The sequence below is a fragment of the Ranitomeya variabilis genome, chromosome 5 (genome assembly GCF_051348905.1).
Source record: "Ranitomeya variabilis isolate aRanVar5 chromosome 5, aRanVar5.hap1, whole genome shotgun sequence".
Taxonomy (NCBI): domain Eukaryota; kingdom Metazoa; phylum Chordata; class Amphibia; order Anura; family Dendrobatidae; genus Ranitomeya; species Ranitomeya variabilis.
In genome coordinates this window covers 58,985,139-59,002,438 of record NC_135236.1, presented here as the reverse complement: position 1 = coordinate 59,002,438, position 17,300 = coordinate 58,985,139, and the positions used below count along the sequence as shown (strand labels likewise).

Genomic DNA, 17,300 nt, shown 5'->3' with positions numbered 1-17,300 from the left:
ATGTTGTTGTCTGTTTTCCAGTGAAAAGCATGAACTCATCAAGAAGAAGTTGTCTTAACGATCCAGACTCATTCTGTTACATTTGTGGTGAATACACACTGCCAAAACATAGAAGAAACATAACAGACTTCGTAAAAAAAGTGTATTTTGCCTATTTTGGGGTTATGCTTGGGGACCAAGACAAGTTTTGGGCACCACACATAGTGTGCAAAGCATGTATCGAATTATTACGAAAATGGAGCAAAGGACAAAGAAAAAGCTTCAAATTTGGTGTTCCAATGGTGTGGAGAGAGCCAAAAAATCATCATGATGACTGTTATTTCTGTGCAGTGCAAGTGCAAGGATTCAATAAGCATAAGAAACGAAAATGGGAGTAACATGGAATCTGCAAGAAGGCCTGTCCCTCATTGTGAAGATGTGCCTGTACCTGTGTTTACCATAAATAACAGTCATCATGATGATTTTTTGGCTCTCTCCACACCATTGGAACACCAAATTTGAAGCTTTTTCTTTGTCCTTTGCTCCATTTTCGTAATAATTCGATACATGCTTTGCACACTATGTGTGGTGCCCAAAACTTGTCTTAGTCCCCAAGCATAACCCCAAAATAGGCAAAATACACTTTTTTTACGAAGTCTGTTATGTTTCTTCTATGTTTTGGCAGTGTGTATTCACCACAAATGTAACAGAATGAGTCTGGATCGTTAAGACAACTTCTTCTTGATGAGTTCATGCTTTTCACTGGAAAACAGACAACAACATAAAGTTAGTGCAAAAATCAAGCTATGAACAAACTTTTAGAACACTAATTAACACAAAACTATATTGAGAACTGCTCAGTTCAAGTACTAATCCAAAGAAATTAATGAGATGATGCGTCACATTTACCAACAAGTGCTATAAATAAGATACCAAAAATCTCAAAAACTTGAGCCAATCTGGCAAAACTGATGACATATTCAGAATCAGCACCCCAAAAATACCCTAAATTCGATGAAATATCTTTGGCACCAAAAATGCTGTTGACCAGTGTAATAGATAGATAGATAATAGACAGATAATAGATACATATATAATAGATAGATAATAGACAGATATAGATAGATAGATAATAGATAGATAGATAGATAGATAGATAGATAGATAATAGATAGATAGATAGATAGATAGATAGATAGATAGATAATAGATAGATAGATAGATAGATAGATATAAAAGATGAATTTGCAGTAAAATCTGATGTCAGATTAGCGTTAGATGTAGACCTGATCTTGAGGGTTATTATTATAACTTATATTTACGACCATTAGATAGATAGATATGAGAGAGAACAGATTTCAAAATTCTAATAAATGCCCGTTAATTCCTACAATTAACCTCTTGTTGCCTAGATGGCAAAAAAACAAGCAGACTTCACTTTTAACCAGCCCTCCTATTCTCCCTCACACCTCCCCTCCGTTCTTCTCTCTCTTTTTCAGGAGGTGAAGTCAGATGATGGATGAGCTTTCTTGAAGTTCTTATGATGAACTGATGAAGATTTTTGCTTATGGTAAAGATTAACAAATCTTGGAAGGAGGAACCCGCAGAACTCAGCAGCATAAACACAAAAACAACATCTCGAGGTGATAACCGGTGCAAGGTAAGAAACGAGGCGCCATCGATCATCGAATGGATCTAATTTTATTAATGGGGAGATAATTCCTCAGTGGATTGTACTTTGTGGGTCGTATCCAAGCTGTGACATTTTAACATTTTGTCTGTTACTGAACAAAGAAAGTAACGGTACATTTTACTTTCTTTTTTTTTTCTTTATAGATGTTTTGCTTTTGCTTTTGTTTTTTTATAATTTTTTTTACATTTTTTTACCTATTTTATTATATATATATATATATATATATATATATATATATATATATATATATATATTATATCCTTTATGTTTTGACAAAGCAAAACAGTGAAGCTCATGGTAATGTTCTTGTTATTTTAATACCTCCAGTATCGGGGGAATACAGCGCCATTCATGCAGGGGCTATGGTGGTTAATGTGATCTTAATATACCCTAGAGCCAATGAAGTTTAATAAGGGGAGACACAAGACCGTCAGGTTATATTAAGGCAGCTGATCCACAGAAAATTCTGACCAGCCGTTTCATTTAGGATCGAGAACTTTAGGCGTGATTACCGGAATTGCTTAATCGGAGGGAGATTAGATAAGAGATAAGGTGGAAGTCAGGATTTGTATTAAAAAATATTTTTTTTCTAAGAAACTTAATTAGTATTATCAGATGATCATTTGTCATAACAATATATAAGAATGTATAGTATGTGAAGGATAAAATATAAGAATGTATTCTTAAAAAGGGCTTATATATTCAATATATATTACTTATATTACTCATTGTTCTGTAATGTCCATTACTTAATACTCACGGCATATGTTCACTTCCACAACCATCATTAGGCTTCTTATATCTCTGAAGATCATTTAACAGAAGTAACAGATTAGGAAAGAAATATAAAATATATTATACAGATCTGGGGGGGTTTTGTCTTTCCTTTTTTTTAATTCATTTATAATAAATTAAAAAAGGGAAAAAATAAACATAAATACACACAAATGTTTATACATATATATACATTATATATGTATATATTTTTATATTAAAAAGAAGAAAAAAATATATATGTGTAGATATATGTTTATTTTATATTTTTCACTTCTTAATATATATTTATATATATTAAAAAGGAAAGTAAAATAAACATATGTGCATTTACAGGTATATATAATTTGTTTTGTTCTTCTATGAAAAATGGATGAATAATATATATATATATATATATATATATATATATATATATAAATAACTTACATATATATATATATATATATATATATATCAGTATATTATTACACAAATATATATCTTATAGCTTTTTAAAGTGGAAGTCCATTAAGTTCAAACTATATTTCTCTATATATATACAGTAGATATATATATATATACATGCGTACCTATATATAAATATAAATATATATATGTATATATACATACATGTGTGTATATATATATATATATATATATATATATATATATATATATATATACTGTATATGTATACGGTATATCTCCATATATATAGACGTAAAAATATATATATATGTAGATTTTTTTTTTCTTCTATGACCGTATACACGTGCAAATAAATACCAAGCATTATAGTCTGCCAACGGATTGCCAAAAACTGGAGAACCAGCACTTAAATAAATTTTAAGCTACATTTATCGACATAGGAATAATTGTATGCACAGGATAGGGTATATCATTTCTATTGTTCATGTACTTAAATAAGCATACAAACCATAACAAAATTGGTTTATAGTGGCCATTTTTGTACTGTACAGACCTTATACTGTATGTGACACATTATTTTTCCTAATTCTAGCTTTAGTATGCATGAGATGTTAATACGAATAAATCTATATTATTAATGGTTTTAAATTTTCAAAAAAATAATAATAATAATAATAATAATAATATATACTAAAGAACCAAACAATTGAAAATGTTTATCATAGGCTGAGTAAGAAAAAAAAAAGTTTTTGGATAATTTCAATTGTAAAATTTGTAAAAAAATCATTCAGTGAAAGTAATTACGGTATATACTTTTTGATTTAACTATAACTTTTCTTATTAAATGATTAAATTTTGCCTACAATTTTACTAGGATTTCTCCCTATTAGAAAACGAAGAACGTTAATTATTTCAACATATTAAGTTTAATAGCAAATGACTATAAAATAAACTAGTGTAAGGGAATGCTATACCGACCTCGTAGCATGGGGTAGTGTAATATAATATTGCTCTGTTGTTAAATAAAATTTATATAAAAAAAACTCTAAAATCCCAATACATTTGCTGTTATCGGATGCTCTCATAGATGATATTGCTCCTTTAATTTACTTACAGGCCACTTGATTTATTTCTTATATTTAGAACAGTATTTTTTTACTAACTAATGTATTCCAAGGTCGGTCATAAGGACTTTTATAAGGAAGATAATCAGTTTTCCATGTAAAAAGTCAAACAGTTACAACCTCTTGTTCTCGCCGATAAAGTAAGATCATAATAAGGCAGTCTGAGATATGTTTTTGAACCTTAAAAATAATAAATAAATTAAAAAAATAATAATTTCCAGTTCTATATGAAAAACAAGCCATCGACATGCTGCTGTTTATGGATCTGACGTTGTTAGAGTCAGCATAGTCATTACTTACCAGTGTGAATAGCATCCTGATTTGTATGGACTGTGAATGTGATTATGCTTTACACACACCTATGTCCTACCCAGTCAAATCCAAGAGTTATATTACAAAACAGAATATGAAACCATCAACAAGCTGCTGTTGATGGATCTGTTGATATTAGAGTCAGCATAGTCATTACTTACCAGTTTGAATGGCATCCTGATTTGTATGGACTGTGAATGTGATTATGTTTTACACAAACCTATATCCTACACAGTCAAATCCAAGCCTTATATTACAAAACTGAAAATGAAACCATCAACAAGCTGCTGTTGATGGATCTGCTGTTGTTAGAGTCAGCATAGTGATTACTTACCAGTGTGAATGGCATCCTGATTTGTATGGACTGTGAATGTGATTATGCTTTACCCAAACCTATATCCTACCCAGTCAAATCCAAACCTTGTATTTCAAAACAGTAAATGAAACCATCAGCAAGCTGCTGTTGATGGATCTGCTGTTGTCAGAGTCGGCATAGCCATTACTTAAGAGTGCAAATGGCATCCTGCTTTGTATGGGCTGTGAATCAGATTTTTTTTTACACAACCTTATTCCCTGTCCAGTCAGATTCACTGAAGATCTTTCCACACTGCATCTTGCCGTGTCCGGTGGAGGTCTAATATTCGTCCGGTGGATCTCCTAACCTATACCACCAATGTTTATTTCTCATGTCTGTGTACGTATAATATGGTGGCCTGATTGAGGACAAATGACACTCGCACTTCTGGCCTCCATCAGATAAACGTAAGTCTATAAATATGTTTAACGTCTACAAAGAGCTTTCATGGCTCCTAAAGCAAGTGGACGCAAGTGAAAGTAGCAGAATACATAAAATTGGTGTTAGGCATATATTTTGGTAATCAGACTGTTGGGATAATGATCATCAATCAATTAATTGATTAATTGGCTACCCCTGACCTGCTTGTTGACGATTTCCATCTACAAAACCATTAATATTGCCAGATGTACAGCTTTACATATCTTAACTGTACAAATGTCGAAGCATTGTTATAGGGAGATATCATCACCAGCATAAACCTTTAGCTACATGCAAATATTACATTTCCTTCTTTAACAAATGTTCTTATGCTTCTATATAATAAATAGCAAAGTAATATGTTGAATGAATGATGAGATGCTGCTAATATCTGCTGCTCATGTTGGGGGATAAATGGCTTAGTCCTGCACAGTGGCCTACCAGGGCATTCTCCTGTTCACCGTTGGGCCAGTCCGAGCCTAGGAGAGCACAACTGACTAATGTTATTCAATGAGGCTGTTCACAGTAACTGAGTGTCCATGTGAAATAAATTGCAGCATCCTCTATTCTCTTCCATATTTTTGATGATGCTAGTCCATTCAAGTCTATGGGTGCATAAAAAATTGGATTCTATACTGAAAATGCATAGCATCCAATTTTTTTTTATACATTACCATTATTAACCTATGAAAATTGTATAAAAGTGGATGCCACACGGACATAAAAATGGGCACATTGAAGGCACATAGATGTTTAAAAACGGGCACACAGATGGCAAATGGACATAAACAAAATGGCACACAGATGGAAATATGGATGAAAAACATCTGAGTTTTTTGGATGATTTTTCATGCTGTCATCTGACCCTTGTTTTCAAGGGAACCAGACATTAGCGTCATGTAGCGCAAATGAACCACAGGCAGCATGAATCAGACTCTATGCTATGGTATTCTAGAGAAAACACACTTTGAATAGCCGGCCAGGGAATATACATTTCGGAAGAATTGTCCACCTATCTCCACTATGCTTTCAGGCTCTTCATAGTCCCTGGTCGGCTTTTCAGAATATGTCTTCTCAGTAACATTTCCAAGAAAACAATAATGCAGCTGGGGTCTGATTCCTGATATCCGTGGTTCGGGCAGCATGAATCTCCTGTCAGGTTCCTTATAATTTAATTTTACATTATTTCTCCCCCGCTGCTGCTTATTCCACATCTTTTTACATATTCAGAATGTCTATAGATTCACATAATTATATCTTTACATCTTTCTTGATTGATGATTCAAAGGAATGTAGAATAGAGAAAGCTAGCTCATCCGGTGCTCACTTCAGGTTCAGGCGGGAGAATGGCTATAGCACCTACTGAGTCCAGTGGAACAGAATTTCGATAGAGTCTGATAAATAATTAAATATTCTATTTACGAAAAAATTTAGGGTCTTTAACCTACTGTATGAAAGGAGGATCTCAGATTCACTCTCTTCCACATGTTCTTCTCAGGTGTTGGATGTAATTGTTGAATCCTTAACTATGAAAACGGAAAGTACTCCTTCTTCGTGCCAGGAACATTCCCCCTTTCATGGGCTGGGTGAGTAAATACCTTGTAAACTTCAGCTTTGAATGCAATTGCTAGTATAGCTTTCTCATAAAATACATCAACTGGTGTCCTCACATCTCAAGATTGGCATTGATTAGTTCAGGATTTCCCTGAAGTGAGCATTCTGCAGAACTGAAATACTGAAATGCTAATTACCATGCAAAATTAGGTTCCCTGTGGTGCCGCTAAAAAAACTTCATTCGATCTTGGGCTAATCATCCTGTCTCCATTCATTGACTATTTTCAGCAATACCATTGACACTGAATGAAGTGGAGGCCAAGAATGTGCTTGAGGCTCCAGAGTCCTGTTCTGAGGACTACTTTGGGTCTCAACAATCAGACCCCTAAAGATCCACAAGTTTTCCCCTATCCTAAGGATAACTTGTATTTTTTGCGAATAACCATTTAAACCGTGCCTAATCTGCTCAAAAACACTACCACAAAAATCTATTTTATTTAGAGGTATAGTATAGATTTTACATTGGGATCTATGAACTTCAGGGTGCACATCAAGTCTTCGTATGTAGCAGGAGAGTAATGAATGCAGTTACAGAGGTAGCAACAGGCCCCGTGCAGGTGGGAGCCACCGTCACCAGCAGAAACTTTAACTGGATGTACTATGGGCTATGTATTATATTAAATGAATGACATGGGCTGAGTATTATGCTAATATGTAGGTGCATTATACTATATGGAGAACTATGGGCTGTGCATTAAACTATATGGAAGACTATGGTCTGTGTATTATACTTTATGGAGGACTATGGGCTGTGCATTATACTATATGGAGGGCTATGGGTTGTGAATTGTACTATATGAAGAACTATAGGCTGTGCATTATTTTATATGAAGGATATGGGCTGTGTATTATGCTAATATGGAGGTGCATTAAACTATATGGAGGACTATGGAGAGTATATTACATTTTATGGAGGACTATGGGTTACATTATACTATATGGAGGACTATAGGATGCATTATGCTATATGGATGGTCTATGGGTGCGCATGATACTATATGGAGGACTATGAGAGGTGCATTATATTATATGAAGGACTATGGGGGTGCATTATACTATATGGATTATACTGTATGGAGGACTATCCATGATTCACACCGTGTAGGTTGAAACATGTAGGATTCTTTCCTTGCACTGGGATTGCTCATATCTGCATATCTATGTTTTTTAATATGATGATAAATAAACGTCAAGTTTTAGGAATCATATCATATCTCCTGTGGTTGCTGGAGACAACTTTTCTTGTCTGGAGGACTATGAGGTTACATTAAACAATATGGAGGACTATGGGGGGTGCATTATATTATACGGAGGACTATGGGCTTTACGTTATACTATATGGAGGACCATGTGTAGTGCATTATAATTCTGCTATGGGGCCCCATGACTTCTATGTACGTCCCTGGTGAGTATAATTGTTTATTTCTTTCTATACATTAAAGGACAGAGCCAGTTTGGAGAACATATACTAGGATTGGGGATATACACACCAGAATGTGGCCCAAGATAAGGGATACATACCAGGATGGGGGATATATATCAGGTTGGGGTCCAGGATAAGGGGCATAAACAAGGATGGTGGATATATACTGTATAACAGGATGGTGCTTGAATGAGGGATATATATCAGGATGAGGGACACATATACCAGGATGGAGGGCATATAAATATATATACCAGGATGGGAAACATATGTACCAAGACAGAGGGCATAAATATATATGTTCAGAATAGGGGGGAGATACAGATCTTTCACGGGGGCCCATCAGTCTCTAGTTACGCCACTGGTATGTAGTCAACGTTTCAGGAAGTATTCGCTTTTAATTAATCAAGACCGTTGTTTTATTTGTCAGGCTTGATCCAAGGGTCTGTAGAAGTAAACTGGGTCAAATCCCAAACTTATATATATATAAAGAGAGAGAGAGACTAAAAAGCACTTTACATAGGGAAAAGTAGAAAAAACTCCCGGCAATGAGCCGAAAGTCATTTCCCGGAACAATATTTTAAGTCACTGGCATTAAATAATTACAATTTGGATCAATTTCAGAGGGAACGGATCTGAGTTGTTTGTGTATACACCAAATATGGTTCTACCAATCCAGCTACAAATCCTAAGTCAGAGGTTCCTGAACTGCATTTGGCAAAGGAATGAGAATAAGTTTTAAGAGTAAAGTTTGGGACTCGTGCATCAATTCTAAATTTGCAACATAGTTCATATTCTTTCGTGCGCTTCAGCCTGCTCTTAACCACATAGAATTTATCAACATAGTCGGCGATCATAAACTAACATAATAGGGATCCATGATGTATTTTGACACCCAGGCGGTGAGTGATAGAGCTAGACAAGGTAACATTTTCTGCAAAACAAACATCAGGCCTTAGAATCTTTGTAATTGTAAATGTTAAACATAAGCACTATGGGGCCAATTCATCAAAGCTTTCACTCCAGAAAAATGGTGTAAACGTTATGAAAACTTGCGCACACCATTTTCAAGATGCAACCGAAATAATTAAGTGGCATGGGCATCTTAATGAATTTGGTGCCTTATACTCCATCAAGACTGATGAACAGCATGAATGTGCTATGCCATTCCTAATGAATCTGCTTCTAAAGCCCGTTTCATCAAAGCAATTTTGCCAAAATTCTGCCGTAAACTGATTTGAAAAGTCACAAAATTTTGGGAAATTTAATCTCTGTGTCCACCAGCTCCACCAAAATGAGCAAAAGTAGAGTAGGATAGGGGTGCGTCGGGGATGAGATGCCACAGGTTGTCTAAGTCATGACGAACTGTGGCATCCCTTATGCCAGAAATCTTAGTGTCTTGCTGGTCAGAATACATTCAACATGTTTTGGAGAAAAACAATCTCCTTCATCAGGGATTGCAGCCAGCCAGAATGATGTGGTTTATATGAGTCGATAACAGGCATAACGAGCTTAATAATTCTTTATAGTTTGGAAACCCTGAAAATCCAACCATAAAAAGACCAAGCTGTATTCATAGCTTTTTACCTGATAGTCTGTCATTTGGACACTCCATTTTGTAGCCAGTAAATCATGGTGCATTCTCTGAAGCATGTTTATTAGAAATTAACAAATCAATTTGAACTAAATTAAATTCACTTTAACTTTCGCATTTGGATTCACTAGGACCTGGATATTTCGTGATTCGATTTACTTAATTTTTTACCCATCATCTGTCCTGGTGTTACATGTCTTCGGCCCATTGTCCGCTTGCTCTCTTCCTCGCTCTTGCTCTTTTCTTACCTCTTCAGCATTGACTAGGCATTAAGTCACATTACTACGAAGAGAGACGACGCAGCTCGGGATGTCATGAGAGGCCTAGTGATTGACATAAGAAAGAAGAAGACTGAAGATGAAAGAAAAGACTAGAACCAGAGGGAGAAGGCGAGCCAACAAAGGAATGGACTAGGGAGTTGTAGTGCTAGGACAGATGAGGGTCAGGGTAAGTATAATATTTTTCATTTTTTAACCACTCTGTTCTTTAGGCTCTGGGATCTTGAGAGATCTCAGAGTATAATAAACAGCTTTTACCAGCAATAGGTTTGTGTTGAGAATCCAATTTTCTGCCCGAATTTCTGCCAATTTTCAGCAGATTGTCCCATCTCTCGTGCTCCCGTACAGATGCATGATGGCTTGGAGTGTCTAATTATGTGCACCAGTTGCTTATTACCAATTTTCATTTTATTCTAATAAAAAAATATCAATGTGTGACTTCCCCGCAGCACAAAAATTAATGATTCATACAGCAGGCAATGCAAGGAGTTAACATCGTTGAGGTCACAAAGTTGAAACTCACTCCACTTGTGTTTGTATTGAAGATTGACTTTATGAAGGTCAAGTTTAGCCCTGTGTACATAGGATGGATATTCTCTCTGCCTCCACATTTCGAATGCTTCATCACTAACTTTGAAGAGATGCCAGAGATGAACTACCAGATAAAATCAGACACAAACCTACATGTTCTTATTTCCTGTGGTAAACAGATGTATTTGGGTTTTACACTTGACTACAGATGATATGATGTCGGTGGAGAGAAAATTTATCAACTTGTTTATGTTTCCCTTTCATTTTTTTGTTGGCAAAGGGTGGCATTTTTTTCAGTTTTTTTCACAATCTACAAAGAAATAGATTAGACAAGCAAAAATGAACACAAATTCCCACCTGAAAGAATAAAAAATTTGAAGTGAGTGAAGTCTAGTATACATGATGTAAATTGTAAAGGACAATGATTTGACTCTCATTTGAATGGATGAACTTTGGATTATTTTGTGTTACAATTGTGTTCCTTTTTTCTTTCCTTAACGCCTTACAACCAATGACAGACATAGCACATCATGACTGGGTGTCAGTTCCCGCATCATGGCGTGCTATGTCCATCATGACTTTAAACTGTGACAGCATGTAAAAACTGAGTGACACTTCCATGCCGACAGCTGTCACTGGCAGCTGAGTGGCATGGAAGAGGTGCGGGGACCCATGACGTCAGTCTCTGCACTCAGGCAGCTATGATCGGTCAGTCATTATGACTGACCGATCACAGCATGATCATGCATGAGATGCTGGAATATCAGCACCTCCTGCCTAATCACAGAAGGAGCTCGGCGATGCTAGTGGCTGAGCTCCTGCACTAACAGCCAAGGATGGTGCCACAATGGCTCCTGGCTGTTTAACCCCATAAATGCTGCAATGCAGAGTGATCGTAGCATTTAGGGGCAGGCAAAAGGAGGAAGCCCTCTCTGTCTTGAAATCAGCGGGGGCCCGAATGTTACCATGGTGATCTGGGGTCGTCATGACAACTCCCGGGTTACCACGTTGCAGAAAGCTGCTTAGATCATACTCAGATCATGGTCTAAGAAGCTTCTGTACAGATATAATGTGTTATACCTGTGATCAAAGTGAAAAAAGTGAAAACAGTGAAAGTCCCATATAGGTACTAAGTAAAAAAAAGTAAAAAAAATAATTGTAAAAATTTTAAAAAATGATAAAATAATAAAAAAATAAAAAATATTACAGCAATAAATACACATTTTTATGTAAAAACTAAACAAAAAAATACACCAATTTGGTATTGCAGCATCGGATCTATAAAACTATCACACTAGTTAACACCTTCAGTGAATGCCGTAAAAAAAAAGTGTCAAACTATGGTTTTTCATCATACTGCTGCAAAAACAGTGGAATAAAACACGATTAAAAAGACAAATGTAAATAAATGTGGTATGGCTGAAATTGTCATCTTATTCCACAAAAAAACAAGCCACCATACAGCTCTCAGTGGAAAAATGTAAAAGTTATAGCTTTCCGAATACAGCAAGGCAAAAATAATATTTGTTTTCTATAAAAGTTTTCATTGTGCAAAAGCTCCAAAATATATGAGGTATCGTTGTAATCGTACTGACCTCAAGAATAAAGCTGCCTTATCAATCTTACCTTACATGAAATGGCATAAAACTCCCCAAAAAAACAAATTCCTGAATTGCTGGTTTTTGTTCATTCTGCCTCCTAAAAGATCGTAATAGAAAGCGATCAAAAAATGTCATATACCCGAAAACAGTAACAATAAAAATGTCAGCAGAAATATAGGAAAATTATAGCTCTTAAATATGGTGATGCAAAAACTAGTTTATGCAAAAAACATCTGTTAGTTTGTGACAGAAGCCAAGCATAAAAACCCGATATAAATCTGGTATCGCTGTAATCGCACTGAACCAAAGAATAGTCGCCTAATCACTTATACTGCTCGATGAACAGCATAAAAAATAAATAAAACCAATTCTTCACCTGCTGTTGATTTGTTCATTCTGCCTCCCAAAGATCACAGTAAGAATTGGCTCACATTTATTTGGCGCTCTTCGCTGAGTGCTTACACCGGGGTTTCTGTGTAAATCTCTGAAAAACGTGATTCGGATGGAAGCCCGGTGGAAAATTCCCTATAATGAGGCAGATAGAGGCACTGTGGACTCTGTCTGGCCTGTGATCCATCGGTGTCCATCTTTTTAGGCGTTCATAAAAGCACGGTCCACCACAGTTATGTGCACTTCTGAAAATAAGGACAATGCTTTACAGAGACCATACAGAGTCCTGCTGCAAACTCTACTGCATTTTTATAGTAACTTGATTCCTTACGGGTTTCATCTGAATCACGCTATTCTAAGATTTAGATGTAAACCCCGATGTAAATGCTTAGTGTAGAGCGCAGGATAAATGTGATCCCAAATGTTATGTAAAATGTTCCCAATAAAAGCTTCAACTAAATCCAGAAAAAAAAAGTCCCCACTCAGCTCCAACATCTGTCAATGGAAATATAGGGGGCTTCCACGTTACTGATAGTACAAAGGCTCCGGAAAAGTGAAATGGCTCCTCGCCTCCCAAAAGATATTCAGCAAAGTTTGCACTCGCATATTCAAATGCCCCCTCCCTTCTGAACCCCAGTGTGCCGAAACTACATTTAGCGTCCACATGTTTGGCAGGAGTATAATTTACACTTGAGGGGGGATTCTGCTCTTCTAGCACTTAGTGGCTCTGTATATGGAGTCACAAACTATTCTCGCAAAATCTGCACTCTGGGAGTCAAATAGCACTTCATCCCTTCTGAGTCTCGCCATATGGCTAAGCAGTACTGTACAGCTATATATGGGGTATTGCCACTTTTAGCAAAAATTGTGTGACAAATTTTGGTGCCATTTTTACCCATTTCCCCATGTGAAAATGAAATTTAAAAATCTGGTACTAAACCAAAATTTTTGTGCTAAAACGTAATTATTTTTTCTTCACTGCCCAATGGTATAAAATTATGTGACACACCTGTGGTGTCATTATGATCACTACATCCCTAGATGAAATCACTGAGAAGTGTTGTTTGTAAAATGGGGTCATGTATTGGGCGTTATCTACTTTTATGGCATCTCAGGGGCTCTCCAGTGGGTCATGGCACCTGCAAACCATAACAGGAAAATCTTCACAATAATATGGTGCTCCTTCCCCTCTGACCTTTGCACTGTGCCTCAAAAGTATTTCCCAATTACATGTAGGGTACAGGCGCAATCAGGAGAAATTGCACAACAAACTGAAAAGTTATTTTTTTTCCTACTAGCCCTTATAAAAATTTTAAATTTGAGGCCAAAACAACATATTAGTGGTAAAAATGTAATGACCCTTTCTTCACCGCCCAATGGTATAAATTTCTGTGAGGCACATCAGGTGTCAACGTGCTCACTGCCCCCTAGATTAATTCATTGAGAGGTGTAGTTTGTAAAATGACGTCACTTATGGGGGACTTCTCTTGTTCTGGCACCTCAGGGGCTCTGCCAATGTGACATGGCACCCTCAGGCCATTCCAGCAAAATCTGAACTCCAATATCGCACCTCATCCCTTCTGAGCTTTGTACTGTCTCAAAAGTAGTTTTCGACCACATATGTGGTATTGGCACTCTCAGGAGAAATTGAACAAGAAATTTTGGGGTCCATTTTCTCCTGTTATTCTTGTGAAAATAAAACAATTGGGGCTAAAAGAACATTTTTGTGGGAAAAATGTGATTTTTTTTTTATTTTTATGGCTGTACCTTATAAACTTCTGTGAAGCACCTGGGGGTTCAGGGTGCTCACCACACACCTAGATAATTTTTTTGAGGGGTGTAGTTTCCAAAATGCGGTCACTTGTAGTTTTTTTTTCACTGTTTATGCACATCAAGTGCTCTCCAAATGTGACATGGCACAATGAGGGTCTACGGGCATGAAGCTTGGAGGAGACCCTGCACTATGTGGAGAGGGTCTTAAAATCCACGTACTGGAGGATTTGTGTGAATGCATGAAAATTCTAGTTTTCTGCACAGGTGCAAAAGTCATAGCGAGACCCTTTTCCCTATGTGGGAAATAGATGAAGGCAAATTTAGTGGCGAAATAAGGATATCATACATGGTCAATGAGGCATGGAGCACGTAGCGCACACCGTCTAAATGGTTGTGTGGTTATAGAATGAGAGAGTTGTTGCACTTTCCAAATTCCTAAGAATAAAGATATGTTTGTTTTTATAAGAAGAGGCTAAACAAAAAAATTACAATATGGAGCTTGACTGTGGAGGAATCAGTATTATTCAGAAAGACAACATAAGGGTCCATAACCGCTAGGGCACTCTAAACATGTTGGTTACTTCTTATGCATGAGGCACATTAGTAGACCAGTTTCACAGTACTTCACAATGACAGTGACTTCCCATTTAATAATTATGTAGTTTGTTGATGTTTTTGTTTTGTTTTCAGGAACAAACTCTGACATTTCTTTCACTGTTCCACGGTAACACCTACTGCCAGTGGCTATGAGAGACTTCATCCTTCAACCTGCTTGGAAACTTGCTCACAGACTCCTCTCGGTCCCTGAGGGGATGATGTCAGCTCAGCAGTAGGGAGACCGGTCAGTCATGGGGAGGAAGACAGGGAAAAACAACTTAGACTAGCCATCCAAGATGCATAGCCCTTCCGGGAGCTTTTCAAAGTCTGTTTTTCCTGAAACGTTGCAACATTTCAGAGTAAATCATACATTGCACCCAAGAAGGGCACTAGTATCTGCATAATGCTGCCTGTGGTCCAGACAGCATGAATGAGATAGCAAGATCTCTATAATAGGACCATTCTTATAAACTATTTACCTATGTCATCTTGGTGGGAACATCGTGGCACTTCTCAGCAAGTATTACAGTCTCTTTGCCACTCAATGACATGAAGAGTCTCGCCATCCATCTTGTCTCAGATTCTGCTCACTCTGGCTCTCTGCCGCTTTTCTACAGGTAGCATCACTCCAATGGCTTCGTCTCCACAGCCACTTAATTCCCGCTCACTCAATCTGTTTAGTCACTGATAACGATCAAATTGGATTACCAGAAGATATAAAGGCCCCGTCTCACATAGCGAGATCGCTAGCGAGATCGCTGCTGAGTCACAAGTTTTGTGACGCAACAGCGACCTCAGTAGCGATCTCGCTATGTGTGACACGTACCAGCGATCAGGCCCCTGCTGTGAGATCGCTGGTCGTGTCGGAATGGCCTGGACCTTTTTTTGGTCGCTGAGGTCCCGCTGACATCGCTGAATCGGTGTGTGTGACACCGATCCAGCGATGTCTTAACTGGTAACCAGGGTAAACATCGGGTTACTAAGCGCAGGGCCGCGCTTAGTAACCCGATGTTTACCCTGGTTACCAGCGTAAATGTAAAAAAAAAAAAACACTACATACTCACCATCTGATGTCCGTCAGGTCCCTTGCCGTCTGCTTCCTGCTCTGACTGAGTGCCGCCGTACAGTGAGAGCACAGCACAGCAGTGACGTCACCGCTGCGCTCTGCTCTCACTGTACGGCGGCACTCAGTCAGAGCAGGAAGCAGACGGCAAGGGACCTGACGGACATCAGATGGTGAGTATGTACTGTTTGTTTTTTTGGTAACCAGGGTAAACATCGGGTTACTAAGCGCGGCCCTGCGCCTAGTAACCCGATGTTTACCCTGGTTACCCGGGTGCTGCAGGGGGACTTCGGCATCGTTGAAGACAGTTTCAACGATGCCGAAGTCGTTCCCCTGATCGTTGGTCGCCGGAGAGAGCTGTCTGTGTGACAGCTCCCCAGCGACCACACAACGACTTACCAACGATCACGGCCAGGTCGTATCGCTGGTCGTGATCGTTGGTAAATCGCTATGTGTGCCGGGGCCTTTACAATCCATTATCTGTCATACACTTTAACCATCATTCCCTTTTTTATAGGACTTGATGGAATATCAGATGCTGAGAAGACCTTAACCCCTTTCTGACATCGGACGTACTATCCCGTCGAGGTGGGGTGGGCCCCCATGACCACGGACGGGATAGTACGTCCAGCGCGATCGGCGGCGCTCACGGGGGGAGCGCGGCCGATCGCGGCCGGGTGTCAGCTGCCTATCGCAGCTGACATCCGGCACTATGTGCCAGGAGCGGTCACGGACCGCTCCCGGCACATTAACCCCCGGCACACCGCGATCAAACATGATCGCGATGTGCCGGCGGTGCAGGGAAGCATCGCGCAGGGAGGGGGCTCCCTGCGGGCTTCCCTGAGCCCCCCGCAGCAACGCGATGTGATCGCGTTGCTGCGAGGGTCTTACCTCCCTCCCTGCCTGCTCCAGACCCGGATCCAAGATGGCCGCGGATCCGGGTCCTGCAGGGAGGGAGGTGGCTTCACAGAAGCCTGCTCAGAGCAGGCACTGTGAAGCAGCCTGCACTTCTCTCAGATCGGTGATCTGTCAGAGTGCTATGCAAACTGGCAGATCACCGATCTGTATTGTCCCCCCCTGGGGCAAAGTAAAAAAGTTAAAAAAAAAATTTCCAAATGTGTAACAAAAAAAAAAATAAAAATATTCCAAAATAATTATAAAAAAAAAAAAAATATTATTCCCATAAATACATTTCTTTATCTAAATAAAAAAAACAAACAATAAAAGTACACATATTTAGTATCGCCGCGTCCGTAACGACCCGACCTATAAAACTGGCCCACTAGTTAACCCCTTCAGTAAACACCGTAAGAAAAAAAAAAAAAAAACGAGGCAAAAAACAACGCTTTATTATCATACCGCCGAACA

General features: G+C 38.2%; 1 protein-coding gene across 2 annotated transcripts in view; it reads left to right on the top strand.

Annotated features, from left to right (window-relative positions):
* Nucleotides 1-1,470: 1,470 nt before the first annotated feature.
* The window catches only part of LOC143774464 (LIM homeobox transcription factor 1-alpha-like), a 209,521-nt gene continuing 193,691 nt past the window's right edge, over nt 1,471-17,300 (top strand). Inside the window, exons 1-2 of one of the 2 annotated variants that reach the window (XM_077262080.1) lie at nt 1,471-1,639; nt 6,567-6,654. In XM_077262080.1, coding sequence (XP_077118195.1) covers nt 1,547-1,639; nt 6,567-6,654 — 181 coding nt within the window. In that variant the 5' untranslated portion in view covers nt 1,471-1,546. The remainder of the gene's footprint in view (nt 1,640-6,566; nt 6,655-17,300) is intronic. The other variant, XM_077262079.1, reaches the window with a different exon arrangement.